The 25,432-nt window shown below is 38.7% G+C and overlaps 1 protein-coding gene across 1 annotated transcript in view; it reads right to left on the reverse strand.

The window, feature by feature from the left end:
• Positions 1-23,607, reverse strand: part of LOC147871107 (transformation/transcription domain-associated protein-like) — a 178,249-nt gene extending 154,642 nt beyond the window's left edge. The window contains exon 1 of the mRNA XM_087341186.1: positions 23,320-23,607. Coding sequence (XP_087197312.1) covers positions 23,320-23,607 — 288 coding nt within the window. The remainder of the gene's footprint in view (positions 1-23,319) is intronic.
• Positions 23,608-25,432: the final 1,825 nt, after the last annotated feature.

Below are 25,432 nucleotides of genomic sequence, written 5' to 3' on the forward strand. Positions count from 1 at the left end.
TATGTCACTTTGAGGGAACGTAAATGTCAACTTCCTGTCAGAGTCACGTCAATGTATGTCCAAGGGTTTGGAGGATAGAGACATTTAAATTTTTAGAGATTATTTGAAAGTCAATTTTTAAAAGGCAAATATCTCCCGATCTGTAGGCATCTGAGAGACAAACCTTATGTCACTTTGAGGGAACGTATATGTCAACTACATGTCAGGATCTCGTCAATGTCTGTCCAAGGGTTTGGACGATAGAGATATTTAAATTTTTCGAGATTTTTCGAAAGTCATTTTTTAAAAGGAAAATATCTCCCGATCTGTAGGCATCTGAGAGACAAGCCTAATGTCACTTTGAGAGAACGCATATGTCAACTTCATGTCAGAGTCTCGTCAATGTATGTTCAAGGGTTTGGAGGATAGAGACATTTAAATTTTTAGAGATTATTTGAAAGTCAATTTTTAGAAGGCAAATATCTCCCGATCTGTAGGCATCTGAGAGACAAACCTTATGTCACTTTGAGGGAACATATATGTCAACTTCATGTCAGAATCTCGTCAATGAATGTCCAAGGGTTTGGACGATAGACACATTTAAATTTTTCGAGATTATTTGAAAGTCAATTTTTAAAATGCAAATATCTCCCGATCTGTAGGCATCTGAGAGACAAACCTTATGTCACTTTGAGGGAACGGATATGTCAACTTCGTGTCAGAGTCTCGTCAGTGTATGTATAAGGGTTTGGACGATAGAGACATTTAAATTTTTCGAGATTATTTGAAAGTCAATTTTTAAAATGCAAATATCTCCCGATCTGTAGGCATCTGAGAGACAAACCTTATGCCACTTTGTGGGAACGCATATGTCAACTTCATGTCAGAGTCTCGTCAATGTATGTCAAAGGGTTTGGAGAATAGAGACTTTTTAATTTTTCGAGATTATTCGAAAGTGAATTATTTAAAGGCAAATATCTCCTGATCTGTAGGAATCTGAGAGACAAAACTAATGTCACTTGGAGGGAACATATATGTCAACTTCCTGTCAGAGTCACGTCAATGTATGTCCAAGGGTTTGGAGGATAGAGACATTTAAATTTTTAGGGATTATTTGAAAGTCAATTTTTAAAAGGCAAATATCTCCCGATCTGTTGGCATCTGAGAGACAAACCTTATGTCACTTTGAGGGAACGCATATGTCAACTTCATGTAAGAGTCTCGTCAATGTATGTCCAAGGTTTTGGACGATAGAGACATTTTAATTTTTCGAGATTATTCGAAAGTCAATTTTTAAATGGCAAATATCTCCCGATCTATAGGCATCTGAGAGACAAACCTTATGTCACATTGAGGGAACGTATATGTCAACTTCCTGTCAGAGTCACGTCAATGTATGTCCAAGGGTTTGGAGGATAGAGACATTTAAATTTTTAGAGATTATTCGAAAGTCAATTTTTAAAAGGCAAATATCTCCCGATCTGTAGGAATCTGAGAGAAAACACTTATGTCACTTTGAGGGAACGTATATGTCAACTACATGTCAGAATCTCGTCAATGTATGTCGAAGGGTTTGGACGATAGAGATATTATAATTTTTCGAGATTATTCGAAAGTCAATTTTTAAAAGGCAAAGATCTCCCGATCTGTAGGCATCTGAGAGACAAACCTTATGTCACTTTGAGGGAACGCATATGTCAACTTCATGTCAGAGTCACGTCAAAGTATGTCCAAGGGTTTGGAGGATAGAGACATTTAAATTTTTCGAGATTATTCGAAAGTCAATTTTTAAAAGGCAAAGATCTCCCGATCTGTAGGCATCTGAGAGACAAACCTTATGTCACTTTGAGGGAACGCATATGTCAACTTCATATCAGAGTCACGTCAAAGTATGTCCAAGGGTTTGGAGGATAGAGACATTTTAATTTTTCGAGATTATTCGAAAGTCAATTTTTAAATGTCAAATATCTACCGATCTATAGGCATCTGAGAGACAAACCTTATGTCACATTGAGGGAACGTATATGTCAACTTCCTGTCAGAGTCACGTCAATGTATGTCCAAGGGTTTGGAGGATAGAGACACTTAAATTTTTCGAGATTATTCGAAAGTCAATTTTTAAAAGGCAAAGATCTCCCGATCTGTAGGCATCTGAGAGACAAACCTTATGTCACTTTGAGGGAACGCATATGTCAACTTCATGTCAGAGTCACGTCAATGTATGTCCAAGGGTTTGGAGGATAGAGACATTTTCATTTTTCGAGATTTTTCGAAAGTCAATTTTTAAAAGACAAATATCTCCCGATCTGTATTAATCTGAGAGACAAAACTAATGTCACTTTGAGGGAACGTATATGTCAACTTCATGTCATAGTCACGTCAATGTATGTCCAAGGCTTTGGAGGATAGAGACATTTAAATTTTTAGAGATTATTTGAAAGTCAATTTTTAAAAGGCAAATATCTCCCAATCTGTAGGCATCTGAGAGACAAACCTTATGTCACTTTGAGGGAACGCGTATGTCAACCTCATGTCAGAGTCTCGTCAAAGTATGTCCAAGGTTTTGGACGATAGAGACATTTTAATTTTTCGAGATTATTCAAAAGTCAATTTTTAAAAGGCAAATATCTCCCGATCTATAGGCATCTGAGAGACAAACCTTATGTCACCTTGAGGGAACGCATATGTCAACTTCATGTCAGAGTCTCGTCAATGCATGTCCAAGGGTTTGGAGGATAGAGACATTTTAATATTTCGAGATTATTCGAAAGTCAATTTTTGAAAAGGCAAATATCTCCCGATCTGTATTAATCTGAGAGACAAAACTAATGTCACTTTGAGGGAACGTATATGTCAACTTCTTGTCATAGTCACGTCAATGTATGTCGAAGGGTTTGGAGGAAAGAGACATTTCAATTTTTCGAGATTATACGAAAGTCAATTTTTAAAAGGCAAATATCTCCCGATCTGTAGGAATCTGAGAGACAAAACATATGTCACTTTGAGGGAACGCATATGTCAACTTCATGTCAGAGTCTCATCAATGTATGTCCAAGGTTTTGGACGATAGAGACATTTAAATTTTTCGAGATTATTCGAAAGTCAATTATTAAAAGGCAAATATCTCCCGATTTATAGGTATCTGAGAGACAAACCTTATGTCACTTTGAGGGAACGCATATGTCAACTTCATGTCAGAGTCTCGTCAATGCATGTCCAAAGGTTTGGAGGATAGAGACATTTTAATTTTTCGAGATTATTCGAAAGTCAATTTTTGAAAAGGCAAATATCTCCCGATCTGTATTAATCTGAGAGACAAAACTTATGTCACCTTGAGGGAACGTATATGTCAACATCATGTCATAGTCACGTCAATGTATGTCGAAGAATTTGGAGGAAAGAGACATTTTAATTTTTCGAGATTATTCGAAAGTCAATTTTTAAAAGGCAAATATCTCCCGATCTGTAGGAATCTGAGAGACAAACCTTATGTCACTTTGAGGGAACGTAAATGTCAACTTCCTGTCAGAGTCACGTCAATGTATGTCCAAGGGTTTGGAGGATACAGACATTTAAATTTTTAGAGATTATTCTAAAGTCAATTTCTGAAAATGTAAATATCTCCCGATCCGTAGGAATCTGAGCGACAAATCTTATGTCACTTTGAGGGAACGTAAATGTCAACTTCATGTCAGAATCTCGTCAATGTATGTCCAAGGGTTTGGACGATAGAGACATTTTAATTTTTCGAGATTATTTGAAAGTCAATTTTTAAAAGGCAAATATCTCCCGATCTGTAGGCATCTGAGAGAAAAACCTTATGCCACTTTGTGGGAATACATATGTCAACTTCATGTCAGAGTCTCGTCAATGTATGTCCAAGGGTTTGGAGGATAGAGACATTTAAATTTTTAGAGATTATTTGAAAGTCATTTTTTAAAAGGCAAATATCTCCCGATCTGTATTAATCTGAGAGACAAAACTAATGTCACTTTGAGGGAACGTATATGTCAAATTCTTGTCATAGTCACGTCAATGTATGTCGAAGGGTTTGGAGGAAAGAGACATTTCAATTTTTCGAGATTATTCGAAAGTCAATTTTTAAAAGGCAAATATCTCCCGATCTGTAGGAATCTGAGAGACAAAACATATGTCACTTTGAGGGAACGCATATGTCAACTTCATGTCAGAGTCTCGTCAATGTATGTCCAAGGTTTTGGACGATAGAGACATTTAAATTTTTCGAGATTATTCGAAAGTCAATTATTAAAAGGCAAATATCTCCCGATTTATAGGTATCTGAGAGACAAACCTTATGTCACTTTGAGGGAACGCATATGTCAACTTCATGTCAGAGTCTCGTCAATGCATGTCGAAGGGTTTGGAGGATAGAGACATTTTAATTTTTCGAGATTATTCGAAAGTCAATTTTTGAAAAGGCAAATATCTCCCGATCTGTATTAATCTGAGAGACAAAACTTATGTCACTTTGAGGGAACGTAAATGTCAACTTCCTGTCAGAGTCACGTCAATGTATGTCCAAGGGTTTGGAGGATACAGACATTTAAATTTTTAGAGATTATTCGAAAGTCAATTTTTAAAAGGCAAATATCTCCCGATCTGTAGGAATCTGAGAGACAAACCTTATGTCACTTTGAGGGAACGTAAATGTCAACTTCCTGTCAGAGTCACGTCAATGTGTGTCCAAGGGTTTGGAGGATACAGACATTTAAATTTTTAGAGATTATTCTAAAGTCAATTATTAAAAGGCAAATATCTCCCGATCTGCAATAATCTGAGAGACAAAACTTATGTCACTTTGAGGGAACGTAAATGTCAACTTCATGTCAGAATCTCGTCAATGTATGTCCAAGGGTTTAAACGATAGAGACATTTTAATTTTTAGAGATTATTCGAAAGTCAATTTTTAAAAGGCAAATATCTCCCGATCTGTAGGCATCTGAGAGAAACCTTATGTCACTTTGAGGGAACGCATATGTCAACTTCATGTCAGAGTCTCGTCAATGTATGTCCAAGGGTTTGGACGATAGAGACATTTTAATTTTTCGAGATTATTTGAAAGTCAATTTTTAAAAGGCAAATATCTCCCGATCTGTAGGCATCTGAGAGAAAAACCTTATGCCACTTTGTGGGAACGCATATGTCAACTTCATGTCAGAGTCTCGTCAATGTATGTCCAAGGGTTTGGAGGATAGAGACATTTAAATTTTTAGAGATTATTTGAAAGTCAATTTTTAAAAGGCAAATATCTCCCGATCTGTAGGCATCTGAGAGACAAAACTTATGTCACTTTGAGGGAACGTATATGTCAACTACATGTCAGAATCTCGTCAATGTATGTAAAAGGGTTTGGACGATAGAGATATTTTAATTTTTCGAGATTATTCGAAAGTCAATTTTTAAAAGGAAAATATCTCCCGATCTGTAGGCATCTGAGAGACAAACCTTATGTCACTTTGAGGGAACGCGTATGTCAACTTCATGTCAGAGTCTCGTCAATGTATGTCCGAGGTTTTGGACGATAGAGACATTTTAATTTTTCGAGATTATTCGAAAGTCAATTTTTAAAAGTCAAATATCTCCCGATCTATAGTCATCTGAGAGACAAACCTTATGTCACCTTGAGGGAACGCATATGTCAACTTCATGTCAGAGTCTCGTCAATGCATGTCCAAGGGTTTGGAGGATAGAGACATTTTAATTTTTCGAGATTATTCGAAAGTCAATTATTGAAAAGGCAAATATCTCCCGATCTGTATTAATCTGAGAGACAAAACTTATGTCACTTTGAGGGAACGTATATGTCAACATCATGTCATAGTCACGTCAATGTATGTCGAAGAATTTGGAGGAAAGAGACATTTTAATTTTTCGAGATTATTCGAAAGTCAATTTTTAAAAGGCAAATATCTCCCGATCTGTAGGAATATGAGAGACAAACCTTATGTCACTTTGAGGGAACGTAAATGTCAACTTCCTGTCAGAGTCACGTCAATGTATGTCCAAGGGTTTGGAGGATAGAGACATTTAAATTTTTAGAGATTATTTGAAAGTCAATTTTTAAAAGGCAAATATCTCCCGATCTGTAGGCATCTGAGAGACAAACCTTATGTCACTTTGAGGGAACGTATATGTCAACTACATGTCAGGATCTCGTCAATGTCTGTCCAAGGGTTTGGACGATAGAGATATTTAAATTTTTCGAGATTTTTCGAAAGTCATTTTTTAAAAGGAAAATATCTCCCGATCTGTAGGCATCTGAGAGACAAGCCTAATGTCACTTTGAGAGAACGCATATGTCAACTTCATGTCAGAGTCTCGTCAATGTATGTTCAAGGGTTTGGAGGATAGAGACATTTAAATTTTTAGAGATTATTTGAAAGTCAATTTTTAGAAGGCAAATATCTCCCGATCTGTAGGCATCTGAGAGACAAACCTTATGTCACTTTGAGGGAACATATATGTCAACTTCATGTCAGAATCTCGTCAATGAATGTCCAAGGGTTTGGACGATAGACACATTTAAATTTTTCGAGATTATTTGAAAGTCAATTTTTAAAATGCAAATATCTCCCGATCTGTAGGCATCTGAGAGACAAACCTTATGTCACTTTGAGGGAACGGATGTGTCAACTTCGTGTCAGAGTCTCGTCAGTGTATGTATAAGGGTTTGGACGATAGAGACATTTAAATTTTTCGAGATTATTTGAAAGTCAATTTTTAAAATGCAAATATCTCCCGATCTGTAGGCATCTGAGAGACAAACCTTATGCCACTTTGTGGGAACGCATATGTCAACTTCATGTCAGAGTCTCGTCAATGTATGTCAAAGGGTTTGGAGAATAGAGACTTTTTAATTTTTCGAGATTATTCGAAAGTGAATTATTTAAAGGCAAATATCTCCTGATCTGTAGGAATCTGAGAGACAAAACTAATGTCACTTGGAGGGAACATATATGTCAACTTCCTGTCAGAGTCACGTCAATGTATGTCCAAGGGTTTGGAGGATAGAGACATTTAAATTTTTAGGGATTATTTGAAAGTCAATTTTTAAAAGGCAAATATCTCCCGATCTGTTGGCATCTGAGAGACAAACCTTATGTCACTTTGAGGGAACGCATATGTCAACTTCATGTAAGAGTCTCGTCAATGTATGTCCAAGGTTTTGGACGATAGAGACATTTTAATTTTTCGAGATTATTCGAAAGTCAATTTTTAAATGGCAAATATCTCCCGATCTATAGGCATCTGAGAGACAAACCTTATGTCACATTGAGGGAACGTATATGTCAACTTCCTGTCAGAGTCACGTCAATGTATGTCCAAGGGTTTGGAGGATAGAGACATTTAAATTTTTAGAGATTATTCGAAAGTCAATTTTTAAAAGGCAAATATCTCCCGATCTGTAGGAATCTGAGAGAAAACACTTATGTCACTTTGAGGGAACGTATATGTCAACTACATGTCAGAATCTCGTCAATGTATGTCGAAGGGTTTGGACGATAGAGATATTATAATTTTTCGAGATTATTCGAAAGTCAATTTTTAAAAGGCAAAGATCTCCCGATCTGTAGGCATCTGAGAGACAAACCTTATGTCACTTTGAGGGAACGCATATGTCAACTTCATGTCAGAGTCACGTCAAAGTATGTCCAAGGGTTTGGAGGATAGAGACATTTAAATTTTTCGAGATTATTCGAAAGTCAATTTTTAAAAGGCAAAGATCTCCCGATCTGTAGGCATCTGAGAGACAAACCTTATGTCACTTTGAGGGAACGCATATGTCAACTTCATATCAGAGTCACGTCAAAGTATGTCCAAGGGTTTGGAGGATAGAGACATTTTAATTTTTCGAGATTATTCGAAAGTCAATTTTTAAATGTCAAATATCTACCGATCTATAGGCATCTGAGAGACAAACCTTATGTCACATTGAGGGAACGTATATGTCAACTTCCTGTCAGAGTCACGTCAATGTATGTCCAAGGGTTTGGAGGATAGAGACACTTAAATTTTTCGAGATTATTCGAAAGTCAATTTTTAAAAGGCAAAGATCTCCCGATCTGTAGGCATCTGAGAGACAAACCTTATGTCACTTTGAGGGAACGCATATGTCAACTTCATGTCAGAGTCACGTCAATGTATGTCCAAGGGTTTGGAGGATAGAGACATTTTCATTTTTCGAGATTTTTCGAAAGTCAATTTTTAAAAGACAAATATCTCCCGATCTGTATTAATCTGAGAGACAAAACTAATGTCACTTTGAGGGAACGTATATGTCAACTTCATGTCATAGTCACGTCAATGTATGTCCAAGGCTTTGGAGGATAGAGACATTTAAATTTTTAGAGATTATTTGAAAGTCAATTTTTAAAAGGCAAATATCTCCCAATCTGTAGGCATCTGAGAGACAAACCTTATGTCACTTTGAGGGAACGCGTATGTCAACCTCATGTCAGAGTCTCGTCAAAGTATGTCCAAGGTTTTGGACGATAGAGACATTTTAATTTTTCGAGATTATTCAAAAGTCAATTTTTAAAAGGCAAATATCTCCCGATCTATAGGCATCTGAGAGACAAACCTTATGTCACCTTGAGGGAACGCATATGTCAACTTCATGTCAGAGTCTCGTCAATGCATGTCCAAGGGTTTGGAGGATAGAGACATTTTAATATTTCGAGATTATTCGAAAGTCAATTTTTGAAAAGGCAAATATCTCCCGATCTGTATTAATCTGAGAGACAAAACTAATGTCACTTTGAGGGAACGTATATGTCAACTTCTTGTCATAGTCACGTCAATGTATGTCGAAGGGTTTGGAGGAAAGAGACATTTCAATTTTTCGAGATTATACGAAAGTCAATTTTTAAAAGGCAAATATCTCCCGATCTGTAGGAATCTGAGAGACAAAACATATGTCACTTTGAGGGAACGCATATGTCAACTTCATGTCAGAGTCTCATCAATGTATGTCCAAGGTTTTGGACGATAGAGACATTTAAATTTTTCGAGATTATTCGAAAGTCAATTATTAAAAGGCAAATATCTCCCGATTTATAGGTATCTGAGAGACAAACCTTATGTCACTTTGAGGGAACGCATATGTCAACTTCATGTCAGAGTCTCGTCAATGCATGTCCAAAGGTTTGGAGGATAGAGACATTTTAATTTTTCGAGATTATTCGAAAGTCAATTTTTGAAAAGGCAAATATCTCCCGATCTGTATTAATCTGAGAGACAAAACTTATGTCACCTTGAGGGAACGTATATGTCAACATCATGTCATAGTCACGTCAATGTATGTCGAAGAATTTGGAGGAAAGAGACATTTTAATTTTTCGAGATTATTCGAAAGTCAATTTTTAAAAGGCAAATATCTCCCGATCTGTAGGAATCTGAGAGACAAACCTTATGTCACTTTGAGGGAACGTAAATGTCAACTTCCTGTCAGAGTCACGTCAATGTATGTCCAAGGGTTTGGAGGATACAGACATTTAAATTTTTAGAGATTATTCTAAAGTCAATTTCTGAAAATGTAAATATCTCCCGATCCGTAGGAATCTGAGCGACAAATCTTATGTCACTTTGAGGGAACGTAAATGTCAACTTCATGTCAGAATCTCGTCAATGTATGTCCAAGGGTTTGGACGATAGAGACATTTTAATTTTTCGAGATTATTTGAAAGTCAATTTTTAAAAGGCAAATATCTCCCGATCTGTAGGCATCTGAGAGAAAAACCTTATGCCACTTTGTGGGAATACATATGTCAACTTCATGTCAGAGTCTCGTCAATGTATGTCCAAGGGTTTGGAGGATAGAGACATTTAAATTTTTAGAGATTATTTGAAAGTCATTTTTTAAAAGGCAAATATCTCCCGATCTGTATTAATCTGAGAGACAAAACTAATGTCACTTTGAGGGAACGTATATGTCAAATTCTTGTCATAGTCACGTCAATGTATGTCGAAGGGTTTGGAGGAAAGAGACATTTCAATTTTTCGAGATTATTCGAAAGTCAATTTTTAAAAGGCAAATATCTCCCGATCTGTAGGAATCTGAGAGACAAAACATATGTCACTTTGAGGGAACGCATATGTCAACTTCATGTCAGAGTCTCGTCAATGTATGTCCAAGGTTTTGGACGATAGAGACATTTAAATTTTTCGAGATTATTCGAAAGTCAATTATTAAAAGGCAAATATCTCCCGATTTATAGGTATCTGAGAGACAAACCTTATGTCACTTTGAGGGAACGCATATGTCAACTTCATGTCAGAGTCTCGTCAATGCATGTCGAAGGGTTTGGAGGATAGAGACATTTTAATTTTTCGAGATTATTCGAAAGTCAATTTTTGAAAAGGCAAATATCTCCCGATCTGTATTAATCTGAGAGACAAAACTTATGTCACTTTGAGGGAACGTAAATGTCAACTTCCTGTCAGAGTCACGTCAATGTATGTCCAAGGGTTTGGAGGATACAGACATTTAAATTTTTAGAGATTATTCGAAAGTCAATTTTTAAAAGGCAAATATCTCCCGATCTGTAGGAATCTGAGAGACAAACCTTATGTCACTTTGAGGGAACGTAAATGTCAACTTCCTGTCAGAGTCACGTCAATGTGTGTCCAAGGGTTTGGAGGATACAGACATTTAAATTTTTAGAGATTATTCTAAAGTCAATTATTAAAAGGCAAATATCTCCCGATCTGCAATAATCTGAGAGACAAAACTTATGTCACTTTGAGGGAACGTAAATGTCAACTTCATGTCAGAATCTCGTCAATGTATGTCCAAGGGTTTAAACGATAGAGACATTTTAATTTTTAGAGATTATTCGAAAGTCAATTTTTAAAAGGCAAATATCTCCCGATCTGTAGGCATCTGAGAGAAACCTTATGTCACTTTGAGGGAACGCATATGTCAACTTCATGTCAGAGTCTCGTCAATGTATGTCCAAGGGTTTGGACGATAGAGACATTTTAATTTTTCGAGATTATTTGAAAGTCAATTTTTAAAAGGCAAATATCTCCCGATCTGTAGGCATCTGAGAGAAAAACCTTATGCCACTTTGTGGGAACGCATATGTCAACTTCATGTCAGAGTCTCGTCAATGTATGTCCAAGGGTTTGGAGGATAGAGACATTTAAATTTTTAGAGATTATTTGAAAGTCAATTTTTAAAAGGCAAATATCTCCCGATCTGTAGGCATCTGAGAGACAAAACTTATGTCACTTTGAGGGAACGTATATGTCAACTACATGTCAGAATCTCGTCAATGTATGTAAAAGGGTTTGGACGATAGAGATATTTTAATTTTTCGAGATTATTCGAAAGTCAATTTTTAAAAGGAAAATATCTCCCGATCTGTAGGCATCTGAGAGACAAACCTTATGTCACTTTGAGGGAACGCATATGTCAACTTAATGTCAGAGTCTCGTCAATGTATGTTCAAGGGTTTGGAGGATAGAGACATTTTAATTTTTCGAGATTATTCGAAAGTCAATTTTTAAAAAGCAAATATCTCCCGATCTGTAGGAATCTGAGAGACAAAACTTATGTCACTTTGAGGGAACGTATATGTCAACTTGCTGTCAGAGGCACACCAATGAATGTACAAGGTTTTTGACGATAGAGACTTTTTAATTTTTCGAGATTATTCGAAAGTCAATTTTTAAATCTCCCGATCTATTGGCATCTGAGAGACAAACCTTATGTCACTTTGAGCGAACGCATATGTCAACTTCATGTCAGAGTCCTGTCAATGCATGTCCAAGGGTTTGGAGGATAGAGACATTTTAATTTTTCGAGATTATTCGAAAGTCAATTTTTGAAAAGGCAAATATCTCCCGATCTGTATTAATCTGAGAGAAAACTAATGTCACTTTGAAGGAACGTATATGTCAACTTCTTGTCATAGTCACGTCAATGTATGTCGAAGGGTTTGGAGGAAAGAGACATTTTAATTTTTCGAGATTATTCGAAAGTCAATTTTTAAAAGGCAAATATCTCCCGATCTGTATTAATCTGAGAGACAAAACTTATGTCACTTTGAGGGAACGCATATGTCAACTTCATGTCACAGTCTCGTCAATGTATGTCCAAGGTTTTGGACGATAGAGACATTTAAATTTTTCGAGATTATTCGAAAGTCAATTTTTAAGAGGCAAATATCTCCCGATCTGTAGGAATCTGAGAGACAAAACTTATGTCACTTTGAGGGAACATATATGTAAATGTCCTGTCAGAGTCACGTCAAAGTATGTCCAAGGGTTTGGAGGATAGAGACATTTAAATTTTTAGAGATTATTCGAAAGTCAATTTTTAAAAGGCAAATATCACCCGATCTGTAGGAATCTGAGAGACGAAATTTATGTCACTTTGAGGGAACGTATATGTAAATGTCCTGTCAGAGTCACGTCAATGTATGTCCAAGGGTTTGGAGGATAGAGACATTTTCATTTTTCGAGATTTTTCGAAAGTCAATTTTTAAAAGACAAATATCTCCCGATCTGTATTAATCTGAGAGACAAAACTTATGTCACGTTGAGGGAACGTATATGTCAACTTCATGTCATAGTCACGTCAATATATGTCCAAGGGTTTGGAGGATAGAGACATTTAAATTTTTAGAGATTATTTGAAAGTCAATTTTTAAAAGGCAATTATCTCCCGATCTGTAGGCATCTGAGAGACAAACCTTATGTCACTTTGAGGGAACGCGTATGTCAACTTCATGTCAGAGTCTCGTCAATGTATGTCCGAGGTTTTGGACGATAGAGACATTTTAATTTTTCGAGATTATTCGAAAGTCAATTTTTAAAAGTCAAATATCTCCCGATCTATAGTCATCTGAGAGACAAACCTTATGTCACCTTGAGGGAACGCATATGTCAACTTCATGTCAGAGTCTCGTCAATGCATGTCCAAGGGTTTGGAGGATAGAGACATTTTAATTTTTCGAGATTATTCGAAAGTCAATTATTGAAAAGGCAAATATCTCCCGATCTGTATTAATCTGAGAGACAAAACTAATGTCACTTTGAGGGAACGTAGATGTCAACTTCTTGTCATAGTCACGTCAATGTATGTCAAAGGGTTTGGAGGAAAGAGACATTTTAATTTTTCGAGATTATTCGAAAGTCAATTTTTAAAAGGCAAATATCTCCCGATCTGTAGGAATCTGAGAGTCAAAACTTATGTCACGTTGAGGGAACGCTTATGTCAACTTCATGTCAGAGTCTCGTCAATGTATGTCCAGGGTTTTGGACGATAGAGACATTTAAATTTTTCGAGATTATTCGAAAGTCAATTTTTTAAAGGCAAATACCTCCCGATCTATAGGTATCTGAGAGACAAACCTTATGTCACTTTGAGGGAACATATATGTCAACTTCCTGTCAGAGTCACGTCAATGTATGTCCAAGGGTTTGGAGGATAGAGACATTTAAATTTTTAGAGATTATTCGAAAGTCAATTTTTAAAAGGCAAATATCTCCCGATCTGTAGGAATCTGAGAGAAAACACTTATGTCACTTTGAGGGAACGTATATGTCAACTACATGTCAGAATCTCGTCAATGTATGTCGAAGGGTTTGGACGATAGAGATATTTTAATTTTTCGAGATTATTCGAAAGTCAATTTTTAAAAGGCAAAGATCTCCCGATCTGTAGGCATCTGAGAGACAAACCTTATGTCACTTTGAGGGAACGCATATGTCAACTTCATGTCAGAGTTACGCCAAAGTATGTCCAAGGGTTTGGAGGATAGAGACATTTAAATTTTTAGAGATTATTCGAAAGTCAATTTTTAAAAGGCAAATATCTCCCGATCTGTAGGAATCTGAGAGACGAAACTTATGTCACTTTAAGGGAACGTATATGTAAATGTCTTGTCAGAGTCACGTCAATGTATGTCCAAGGGTTTGGAGGATAGAGACATTTCCATTTTTCGAGATTTTTCGAAAGTCAATTTTTAAAAGACAAATATCTCCCGATCTGTATTAATCTGAGAGACAAAACTTATGTCACTTTGAGGGAACGTATATGTCAACTTCATGTCATAGTCACGTCAATGTATGTCCAAGGGTTTGGAGGATAGAGACATTTAAATTTTTAGAAATTATTTGAAAGTCAATTTTTAAAAGGCAAATATCTCCCAATCTGTAGGCATCTGAGATACAAACCTTATGTCACTTTGAGGGAACGCGTATGTCAACTTCATGTCAGAGTCTCGTCAAAGTATGTCCAAGGTTTTGGACGATAGAGACATTTTAATTTTTCGAGATTATTCAAAAGTCAATTTTTAAAAGGCAAATATCTCCCGATCTATAGGCATCTGAGAGACAAACCTTATGTCACCGTGAGGGAACGCATATGTCAACTTCATGTCAGAGTCTCGTCAATGCATGTCCAAGGGTTTGGAGGATAGAGACATTTTAATTTTTCGAGATTATTCGAAAGTCAATTTTTGAAAAGGCAAATATCTCCCGATCTGTATTAATCTGAGAGACAAAACTAATGTCACTTTGAGGGAACGTATATGTCAAATTCTTGTCATAGTCACGTCAATGTATGTCGAAGGGTTTGGAGGAAAGAGACATTTCAATTTTTCGAGATTATTCGAAAGTCAATTTTTAAAAGGCAAATATCTCCCGATCTGTAGGAATCTGAGAGACAAAACATATGTCACTTTGAGGGAACGCATATGTCAACTTCATGTCAGAGTCTCGTCAATGTATGTCCAAGGTTTTGGACGATAGAGACATTTAAATTTTTCGAGATTATTCGAAAGTCAATTATTAAAAGGCAAATATCTCCCGATTTATAGGTATCTGAGAGACAAACCTTATGTCACTTTGAGGGAACGCATATGTCAACTTCATGTCAGAGTCTCGTCAATGCATGTCCAAGGGTTTGGAGGATAGAGACATTTTAATTTTTCGAGATTATTCGAAAGTCAATTTTTGAAAAGGCAAATATCTCCCGATCTGTATTAATCTGAGAGACAAAACTTATGTCACTTTGAGGGAACGTAAATGTCAACTTCCTGTCAGAGTCACGTCAATGTATGTCCAAGGGTTTGGAGGATACAGACATTTAAATTTTTAGAGATTATTCGAAAGTCAATTTTTAAAAGGCAAATATCTCCCGATCTGTAGGAATCTGAGAGACAAACCTTATGTCACTTTGAGGGAACGTAAATGTCAACTTCCTGTCAGAGTCACGTCAATGTATGTCCAAGGGTTTGGAGGATACAGACATTTAAATTTTTAGAGATTATTCTAAAGTCAATTATTAAAAGGCAAATATCTCCCGATCTGCAATAATCTGAGAGACAAAACTTATGTCACTTTGAGGGAACGTAAATGTCAACTTCATGTCAGAATCTCGTCAATGTATGTCCAAGGGTTTAAACGATAGAGACATTTTAATTTTTAGAGATTATTCGAAAGTCAATTTTTAAAAGGCAAATATCTCCCGATCTGTAGGCATCTGAGAGAAACCTTATGTCACTTTGAGGGAACGCATATGTCAACTTCATGTCAGAGTCTCGTCAATGTATGTCCAAGGGTTTGGACGATAGAGACATTTTAATTTTTCGAGATTATTTGAAAGTCAATTTTTAAAAGGCAAATATCTCCCGATCTGTAGGCATCTGAGAGAAAAACCTTATGCCACTTTGTGGGAACGCATATGTCAACTTCATGTCAGAGTCTCGTCAATGTATGTCCAAGGGTTTGGAGGATAGAGACATTTAAATTTTTAGAGATTATTTGAAAGTCAATTTTTAAAAGGCAAATATCTCCCGATCTGTAGGCATCTGAGAGACAAAACTTATGTCACTTTGAGGGAACGTATATGTCAACTACATGTCAGAATCTCGTCAATGTATGTAAAAGGGTTTGGACGATAGAGATATTTTAATTTTTCGAGATTATTCGAAAGTCAATTTTTAAAAGGAAAATATCTCCCGATCTGTAGGCATCTGAGAGACAAACCTTATGTCACTTTGAGGGAACGCATATGTCAACTTAATGTCAGAGTCTCGTCAATGTATGTTCAAGGGTTTGGAGGATAGAGACATTTTAATTTTTCGAGATTATTCGAAAGTCAATTTTTAAAAAGCAAATATCTCCCGATCTGTAGGAATCTGAGAGACAAAACTTATGTCACTTTGAGGGAACGTATATGTCAACTTGCTGTCAGAGGCACACCAATGAATGTACAAGGTTTTTGACGATAGAGACTTTTTAATTTTTCGAGATTATTCGAAAGTCAATTTTTAAAAGGCAAATATCTCCCGATCTATTGGCATCTGAGAGACAAACCTTATGTCACTTTGAGCGAACGCATATGTCAACTTCATGTCAGAGTCCTGTCAATGCATGTCCAAGGGTTTGGAGGATAGAGACATTTTAATTTTTCGAGATTATTCGAAAGTCAATTTTTGAAAAGGCAAATATCTCCCGATCTGTATTAATCTGAGAGAAAACTAATGTCACTTTGAAGGAACGTATATGTCAACTTCTTGTCATAGTCACGTCAATGTATGTCGAAGGGTTTGGAGGAAAGAGACATTTTAATTTTTCGAGATTATTCGAAAGTCAATTTTTAAAAGGCAAATATCTCCCGATCTGTATTAATCTGAGAGACAAAACTTATGTCACTTTGAGGGAACGCATATGTCAACTTCATGTCACAGTCTCGTCAATGTATGTCCAAGGTTTTGGACGATAGAGACATTTAAATTTTTCGAGATTATTCGAAAGTCAATTTTTAAGAGGCAAATATCTCCCGATCTGTAGGAATCTGAGAGACAAAACTTATGTCACTTTGAGGGAACATATATGTAAATGTCCTGTCAGAGTCACGTCAAAGTATGTCCAAGGGTTTGGAGGATAGAGACATTTAAATTTTTAGAGATTATTCGAAAGTCAATTTTTAAAAGGCAAATATCACCCGATCTGTAGGAATCTGAGAGACGAAATTTATGTCACTTTGAGGGAACGTATATGTAAATGTCCTGTCAGAGTCACGTCAATGTATGTCCAAGGGTTTGGAGGATCGAGACATTTTCATTTTTCGTGATTTTTCGAAAGTCAATTTTTAAAAGACAAATATCTCCCGATCTGTATTAATCTGAGAGACAAAACTTATGTCACGTTGAGGGAACGTATATGTCAACTTCATGTCATAGTCACGTCAATATATGTCCAAGGGTTTGGAGGATAGAGACATTTAAATTTTTAGAGATTATTTGAAAGTCAATTTTTAAAAGGCAATTATCTCCCGATCTGTAGGCATCTGAGAGACAAACCTTATGTCACCTTGAGGGAACGCATATGTCAACTTCATGTCAGAGTCTCGTCAATGCATGTCCAAGGGTTTGGAGGATAGAGACACTTTAATTTTTCGAGATTATTCGAAAGTCAATTATTGAAAAGGCAAATATCTCCCGATCTGTATTAATCTGAGAGACAAAACTAATGTCACTTTGAGGGAACGTATATGTCAACTTCTTGTCATAGTCACGTCAATGTATGTCAAAGGGTTTGGAGGAAAGAGACATTTTAATTTTTCGAGATTATTCGAAAGTCAATTTTTAAAAGGCAAATATCTCCCGATCTGTAGGAATCTGAGAGTCAAAACTTATGTCACGTTGAGGGAACGCATATGTCAACTTCATGTCAGAGTCTCGTCAATGTATGTCCAGGGTTTTGGACGATAGAGACATTTAAATTTTTCGAGATTATTCGAAAGTCAATTTTTAAAAGGCAAATACCTCCCGATCTTTAGGTATCTGAGAGACAAACCTTATGTCACTTTGAGGGAACATATATGTCAACTTCCTGTCAGAGTCACGTCAATGTATGTCCAAGGGTTTGGAGGATAGAGACATTTAAATTTCTAGAGATTATTCGAAAGTCAATTTTTAAAAGGCAAATATCTCCCGATCTGTAGGAATCTGAGAGACAAAACTTAAGTCACTTTGAGGGAACGTATATGTAAATATCCTGTCAGAGTCACGTCAATGTATGTCCAACGGTTTGGAGGATAGAGACATTTACATTTTTCGAGATTTTTCGAAAGTCAATTTTTAAAAGACAAATATCTCCCGATCTGTATTAATCTGAGAAACAAAACTTATATCACTTTGAGGGAACGTATATGTCAACTTCATGTCATAGTCACGTCAATGTATGTCCAAGGGTTTGGAGGATAGAGACATTTAAATTTTTAGAGATTATTTGAAAGTCAATTTTTAAAAGGCAAATATCTCCCGATCTGTAGGAATCTGAGAGACAAACCTTATGTCACTTTGAGGGAACGCATATGTCAACTTCATGTCAGAGTCTCGTCAATGCATGTCCAAGGTTTTGGACGATAGAGACATTTTAATTTTTCGAGATTATTCGAAAGTCAATTTTTAAAAGGCAAATATCTCCCGATCTATAGGCATCTGAGAGACAAACCTTATGTCACCTTGAGGGAACGCATATGTCAACTTCATGTCAGAGTCTCGTCAATGCATGTCAAAGGGTTTGGAGGATAGAGACATTTTAATTTTTCGAGATTATTCGAAAGTCAAATTTTGAAAAGGCAAATATCTCCCGATCTGTATTAATCTGAGAGACAAAACTTATGTCACATTGAGGGAACGTATATGTCAACTTCCTGTCAGAGTCACGTCAATGTATGTCCAAGGGTTTGGAGGATAGAGACATTTAAATTTTTTGAGATTATTCGAAAGTCAATTTTTAAAAGGCAAATATCTTCCGATCTGTAGGGATCTGAGAGACAAAACTTATGTCACTTTGAGGGAACGCATATGTCAACTTGCTGTCAGAGGCACGTCAATGTATGTCTAAGGAATTGGAGGATAGAGACATTTAAATTTTTAGAGATTATTCGAAAGTAAATTTTTGAGAAGGCAAATATCTCCCGATCTGTAGGAATCTAAGAGACAAAACTTATGTCACATTAAGGGAACGTATATGCCAACTTCATGTCAGAGTCACGTCAATGTATGTCCAAGGGTTTGGAGGATAGAGACATTTTAATTTTTCGAGATTTTTCGAAAGTCAATTTCTGAAAAGGGAAATATCTCCCGATCTATTGGAATCTGAGAGACAAACCTTATGTCACTTTGAGGGAACTTATATGTCAACTTGATGTCAGAGTCTCGTCAATGTATGTCTAAGGGTTTGGAGGATAGAGACATTTTAATTTTTCGAGATTATTCGAAAGTCAATTTCTGAAAAAGCAAATATCTCCCGATCCGTAGGAATCTGAGAGACAAAACTTATGTCACTTTGAGGGAACGTATATGTCAACTTCATGTCAGAGTCACGTCAAAGTATGTCCAAGGGTTTGAAGGATAGAGACATTTAAATTCTTCTAGATTATTCGACAGTAAATTTTTGAGAAGGCAAATATCTGCCGATCTGTAGGAATCTGAGAGACAAAACTTATGTCACTTTGAGGGAACGTATATGTCAACTTCATGTCAGAGTCTAGTCAATGTATGTCCAAGGGTTTGGAGGATAGAGACATTTTAATTTTTCGAGATTATTCGAAAGTCAATTTTTGAAAAGACAAATACCTCCCGATCTATAGGAATCTGAGAGACAAACCTTATGTCACTTTGAGGGAACGTATATGTCAACTTGATGTCAGAGTCACGTCAATATATGTCCAAGTGTTTGGAGGACGGAGGCATTTTAATTTTTTGAGATTATTCGTAAGTCAATTTTTGAAAAGGCAAATATCTCCCGATCTGTAGCAATCTGAGAGACAAAACTTATGTCACTTTGAGGGAACGTATATGTCAACGTCATGTCAGAGTCACGTCAATGTATGTCCAAGGGTTTGGAGGATAGAGACATTTAAATTTTTCGAGATTATTCGAAAGTCAATTTCTGAAAAGGGAAATATCTCCCGATCTATTGGAATCTGAGAGACAAACCTTATGTCACTTTGAGCGAACGTATATGTCAACTTCATGTCAGATTCACTTCAATGTATGTCCAAGGGTTCGGACGATAGAGATATTTTAATTTTTCGAGTTTATTCGAAAGTCAATTTCTGAAATGGCAAATATCTCCCGATCCGTAGGAATTTGAAAGACAACACTTATGTCACTTTGAGGGAACGTATATGTCAACTTCATGTCAGTGTCACGTCAATGTATGTCCAAGGGATTGGAGGACAGAGGCATTTTAATTTTGCTAGATTATTCGAAAGTCAATTTATGAAAAGGCAAATATCTCCCGATCGGTATGAATCTGAGAGACAACACTTATGTCACTTTGAGGTAACGTATATGTCAACTTCATGTCAGAGTCACGTCAAGGTATGTCCAAGGGTTTGGAGGATAGAGACATTTAAATTTTTCGAGATGATTCGAAAGTCAATTTCTCAAAAGGCAAATATCTTCCGATCCGTAGGAATCTGAGAGACAAAACTTATGTCACTTTGAGGGAACGTATATGTCAACTTCATGTCAGAGTCACGTCAATGTATGTCCAAGGGTTTGAAGGATAGAGACATTTAAATTCTTCTAGATTATTCGACAGTAAATTTTTGCGTAGGCAAATATCTGCCGATCTGTAGGAATCTGAGAGACAAAACTTATGTCACTTTGAGGGAACGTATGTGTCAACTTCATGTCAGAGTGTAGTCAATGTATGTCCAAGGGTTTGGAGGATAGAGACATTTTAATTTTTCGAGATTATTCGAAAGTAAATTTTTGAGAAGGCAAATATCTCCCGATCTGTAGCAATCTGAGAGACAAAACTTATGTCACTTTGAGGGAACGTATATGTCAACTTCATGTCAGAGTCACGTCAATGTATGTCCAGGGGTTTGGAGGATAGAGACATTTTAATTCTTCTAGATTATTCGTCAGTAAATTTTTGTGAAGGCAAATATCTGCCGATCTGTAGGAATCTGAGAGACAAAAATTATGTCACTTTGAGGGAACGTATATGTCAACTTGATGTCAGAGTCTGGTCAATGTATGTCCAAGGGTTTGGAGGATAGAGACATTTTAATTTTTCGAGATTATTCGAAAGTCAATTTTTGAAAAGACAAATACCTCCCGATCTATAGGAATCTTAGAGACAAACCTTATGTCACTTTGAGGGAATGTATATGTCAACTTGATGTCAGAGTCACGTCAATATATGTCCAAGTGTTTGGAGGACAGAGGCATTTTAATTTTTTGAGATTATTCGAAAGTCAATTTTTGAAAAGGCAAATATCTCCCGATCTGTTGCAATCTGAGAGACAAAACTTATGTCACTTTGAGGGAACGTATATGTCAACGTCATGTCAGAGTCACGTCAATGTATGTACAAGGGTTTGGAGGATAGAGACATTTTAATTTTTCGAGATTATTCGAAAGTTAATTTTTGAAAAGGCAAATATCTCCCGATCTGTAGGAATCTGAGAGACAACACTTATGTCACTTTGAGGGAACGTATATGTCAACTTCATGTCAGAGTCACGTCAATGTATGTCCAAGTGTTTGGAGGATATAGGAATTTTAATTTTTCGAGATTATTCGAAAGTCAATTTTTGAAAAGGCAAATATCTCCCGATCGGTATGAATCTGAGAGACAAAACTTATGTCACTTTGAGGGAACGTATATGTCAACTTCATGTCAGAGTCAGGTCAAGGTATGTCCAAGGGTTTGGAGGATAGAGACATTTAAATTTTTCGAGATTATACGAAATTCAATTTTTGAAAAGGCAAATATCTCCCGATCCGTAGGAATCTGAGAGACAAAACTTATGTCACTTTGAGGGAACGTATATGTCAACTTCATGTCAGAGTCACTTCAATGTATTGTGATGTGTTGGGGTTGGCATTGTTGTTAGTTTATAGACATTGTTGTATTCGTGCATTGTTGTATTCTTATTGACATTGTTGCGTTTAGCATTGTTGCGTTTAACATTATTGCGTTTAGAATTGTTGCGTTTAGCATTGTTGTATTTGTGTAAAAGCCGATTGACCTCAGTTAGCTTTTTGGTTGGTTGGTTTGGCTTTGAGAGTAGTGTAGTAGTTGAGATTGTGGAAGAAATACTGCGAAGAGAGCTGAAGTTTGAATCGCTTGTAGGAGAAGTGTGTTGTAGACGAGATTATTTTGTGCTGTAAAGACGTTTTAGTTGATTAAATTCATTATTGTTGGAAGACTTTGTGGTCTCTTACAATCCCCGCAAGAAATCAAGGGTTGACAATCAAGGTTGTATAGCGACCCACGCTACATTGGTGTCAGAAGTGGGATTGTCAACCATGGATTGTGTACTGCAAAAAATACTGGAAAGATTGCAGAGTCTGAGCAACGACCAGCAACATCTGCAGGACAATCTTGAAGACAAGATGGATGCCAGCCAGAAACAGCTTCAGGACAGCCAGAAACAGCTACGAGACCAGTTCACATGCATCCAGCAACAGCTTCAGGACAATCTTGAAGACAAGCTGGATGAATGCCGGAGACAGCTTCAGGACAGCCAGAAACAGCTACGAGACCAGTTTACATGCATCCAGCAACAGCTTCAGGAAAATCTTGAAGACAAGATGGATGTCAGCCAGGAACAGCTACAAGAAAATCTAGGCGCACATTTTTCGGAAGAAATAAGCGCCCTGAGCTGCAGTCAGGTGGAATTAGAGGAAAGGATCACCGACAATCTCGGACAAAAGTTAGAGGCCACGCGGCGCGAGTTCGAGACACGGCTGCAGGCGGTGGAGGCCCGAACAAGGCACGGATTGGCCGGAACGTTCGTGGGTGGCACGAACCGTGTGAAACCGCCTAAGTTCGACGGATCCACGTGTTGGACAGTATTTCATCGGCAGTTTGAGGCTGTGGCCAACCACAATGGCTGGACGTCTGGGGAGAAGGTAACGCATCTCCTTGCCGTACTTCAGGGGCAGGCTGCTGACATCCTGCATGGCCTTCCTGTTGGGGCGGCCTACGACGACATCCTCAACGCATTAGAGGGCCGTTACGGGGACCATCAGCTGGCGGCGGTCTACCGATCTCAGTTGAAATCAAGGACGCAGGGGAGGGGCGAAACTCTGCAGGAATTCGCAGCGGTAATAGATAAGCAGGCCCATCGAGCGTTCGTAGGGCTTCCCGCAGATTTCTTGCAGAGGGAGGCCGCTCACGCTTTCATCGACGGCCTGGGAGACCGAGAGATTAAGCAACACCTACTAATGGGCTGGGACCGATCCCTCAATGAAGCACTCGGACAGGCCCTGAAGCTACAGGCAGCAAAGGCAGCCGCAGGATCAACACTAACGGTGCGTCAAATACAGTCAAAGGACCCGACGGAGGAGCGATCGCCCCAGGATAGACGTTCTGGATGGGGGCGACCGGTGTGCTGGCAGTGCGGCGCCCCCGGCCACCTGATGAGATGGTGTCCGCAGGTCTCCGCAAGGACCAACCAGGTCTCGGGAAACGAGTAATGGCCGGCGTATGGAGGGAACCGTCGGCCCCACCACCCCCTTCCCCTCGCTTTACACTGAGCGTGGTCACCAAGAGGAGTGACGACGGTCTGATCACCGAAGGCTGAATTCGGGGAAGACGCTGTAATGTGACCATCGACACCGGAGCTGCAGTGACCATCGCCAGGCCCGACGTCGAGCGGGAGAATCAGAGAGGGAGCCGAGCAGACCGTACGTGCTGCAGACAGCGTCCGGTGAAACCATCCCCGTTTTGAAAGAGGTGTTAGTTGAGCTAACGCTGGGGCAAAGTGTCATCCGCACATGGATTTTTGTAGCCGACGTCACGGACGAGATCATCCTGGGGCTGGACGTCCTGCGAGCTTACGATGCGACGGTGGACCTAGGACGCCAAGTGTTGCGACTGGGCCAAGAAGAGATATCTCTGTGGGGCCCTCGGAGCAGACCCCGATCCACACGCCTGACATTAGCCAGCGAGGAGATAATACCGGCGCGGTGCGAGAGGGTGGTGATGGCACGGATGAACGACCCCGTGGGAACGGCGAGCGGAATAATAGAACCTGGTGTGGACCCTTTACCACGAGAAGGACTATACGTAGCCAGGGCGCTAGTCCGCACCCAGCGCAGCGTGCCTGTGAGAATTGTGAATGTCGGGGACGGCGACCAAGTGCTGGCGGAAGGCACAACCCTGGGCCTGTGTGAACCGGTCACGTGGGCGGGCCCGGCTGGCAATACAGAACCTCCGTCGCAGAATAGAGAACTGTGCAAGCCGCTGCAGGGCATGGTCGCCGATGCTATCCTGAACCTGACGACAATGGAAGCCAGGGAGTTGAAGTCATTGGTCCTCGACTTTCAGGATGTCTTCGTAACAGAAAACAATGGTTATGGGCGGACGGACAGAGTGCTCTACCGCATCAGCACAGGCGATGCTCGTCCGATCCGTCAGCCTCCTCGGAGGCTTCCTTTAGCAAAACAAGAAGAGGTGGACGGTATGCTAAGTGACATGGGGGAACAAGGTATGATCGAGGCATCAGACAGCCCGTGGTCGTCACCCGTCGTGCTTGTGCGAAAGAAGAACGGGGAACTGCGGTTCTGCGTTGACTACAGGAAGCTGAATAACGTCACCAAGAAGGATTGCTTCCCACTGCCCAGGATCGACGACACCCTAGACACACTGGCAGGGGCCAAATGGTTCTCGACATTAGACCTAAAGAGTGGCTACTGGCAGGTGGCCCTGCATCCCGAGGATAAAGAGAAGACTGCATTCTCTACTGGACAGGGGCTGTGGCAATTCACGGTAATGCCATTCGGCCTTTGCAACGCTCCGGCAACGTTCGAGCGGCTGATGGAGTCCGTCCTGCGGGGCCTGACGCACAAATCCTGCTTGGTCTACCTGGATGATGTCATCGTCATTGGTCGGACATTCCGAGAGCACTTGAATAATCTGAGGGAAGTGCTCCAGAGGCTCAGGGAAGCCGGACTTAAGCTGAACTCCGGAAAGTGTCGGATGTTCCAGAAGGAAGCGAAATATCTAGGACATTTCTCACTGCAGTCCTCGTAACATTTCTCACTGCAGTCCTCGTAATATTTATCACTGCAGTCCTCATAATATTTTTCACTGCAGTCCTCGTTCCAGTTCTCACTGCAGTGGGGTCTGGGACGAGGACTGCAGTGAGAAATGTTACGAGGACTGCAGTGAGAAATGTTACGAGGACTGCAGTGAGAAATATTACGAGGACTGCAGTGAGAAATGGGACGAGGACTGCAGTGAGAAATGGGACGAGGACTGCAGTGAGAAATGTCCTAGACTGGGAGTCGGCGGATGGTAAAGCGAAGACGGCTCAATTGGTCCTGCCACGAAATAAGATAAAGGTGGTTCTGGCCGAGGTTCATGGAGGGTCTTCTGGGGGACACCTGGGAATTAACAAAACCCTGGACAAAGTCAGGCGGCGTTACTACTGGCT

Source organism: Zootermopsis nevadensis, unplaced genomic scaffold (genome assembly GCF_977971745.1).
Source record: "Zootermopsis nevadensis isolate Lab colony 2312 unplaced genomic scaffold, Znev_1.0 Znev_ptg000064l, whole genome shotgun sequence".
Classification (NCBI taxonomy): Eukaryota; Metazoa; Arthropoda; class Insecta; order Blattodea; family Termopsidae; genus Zootermopsis; species Zootermopsis nevadensis.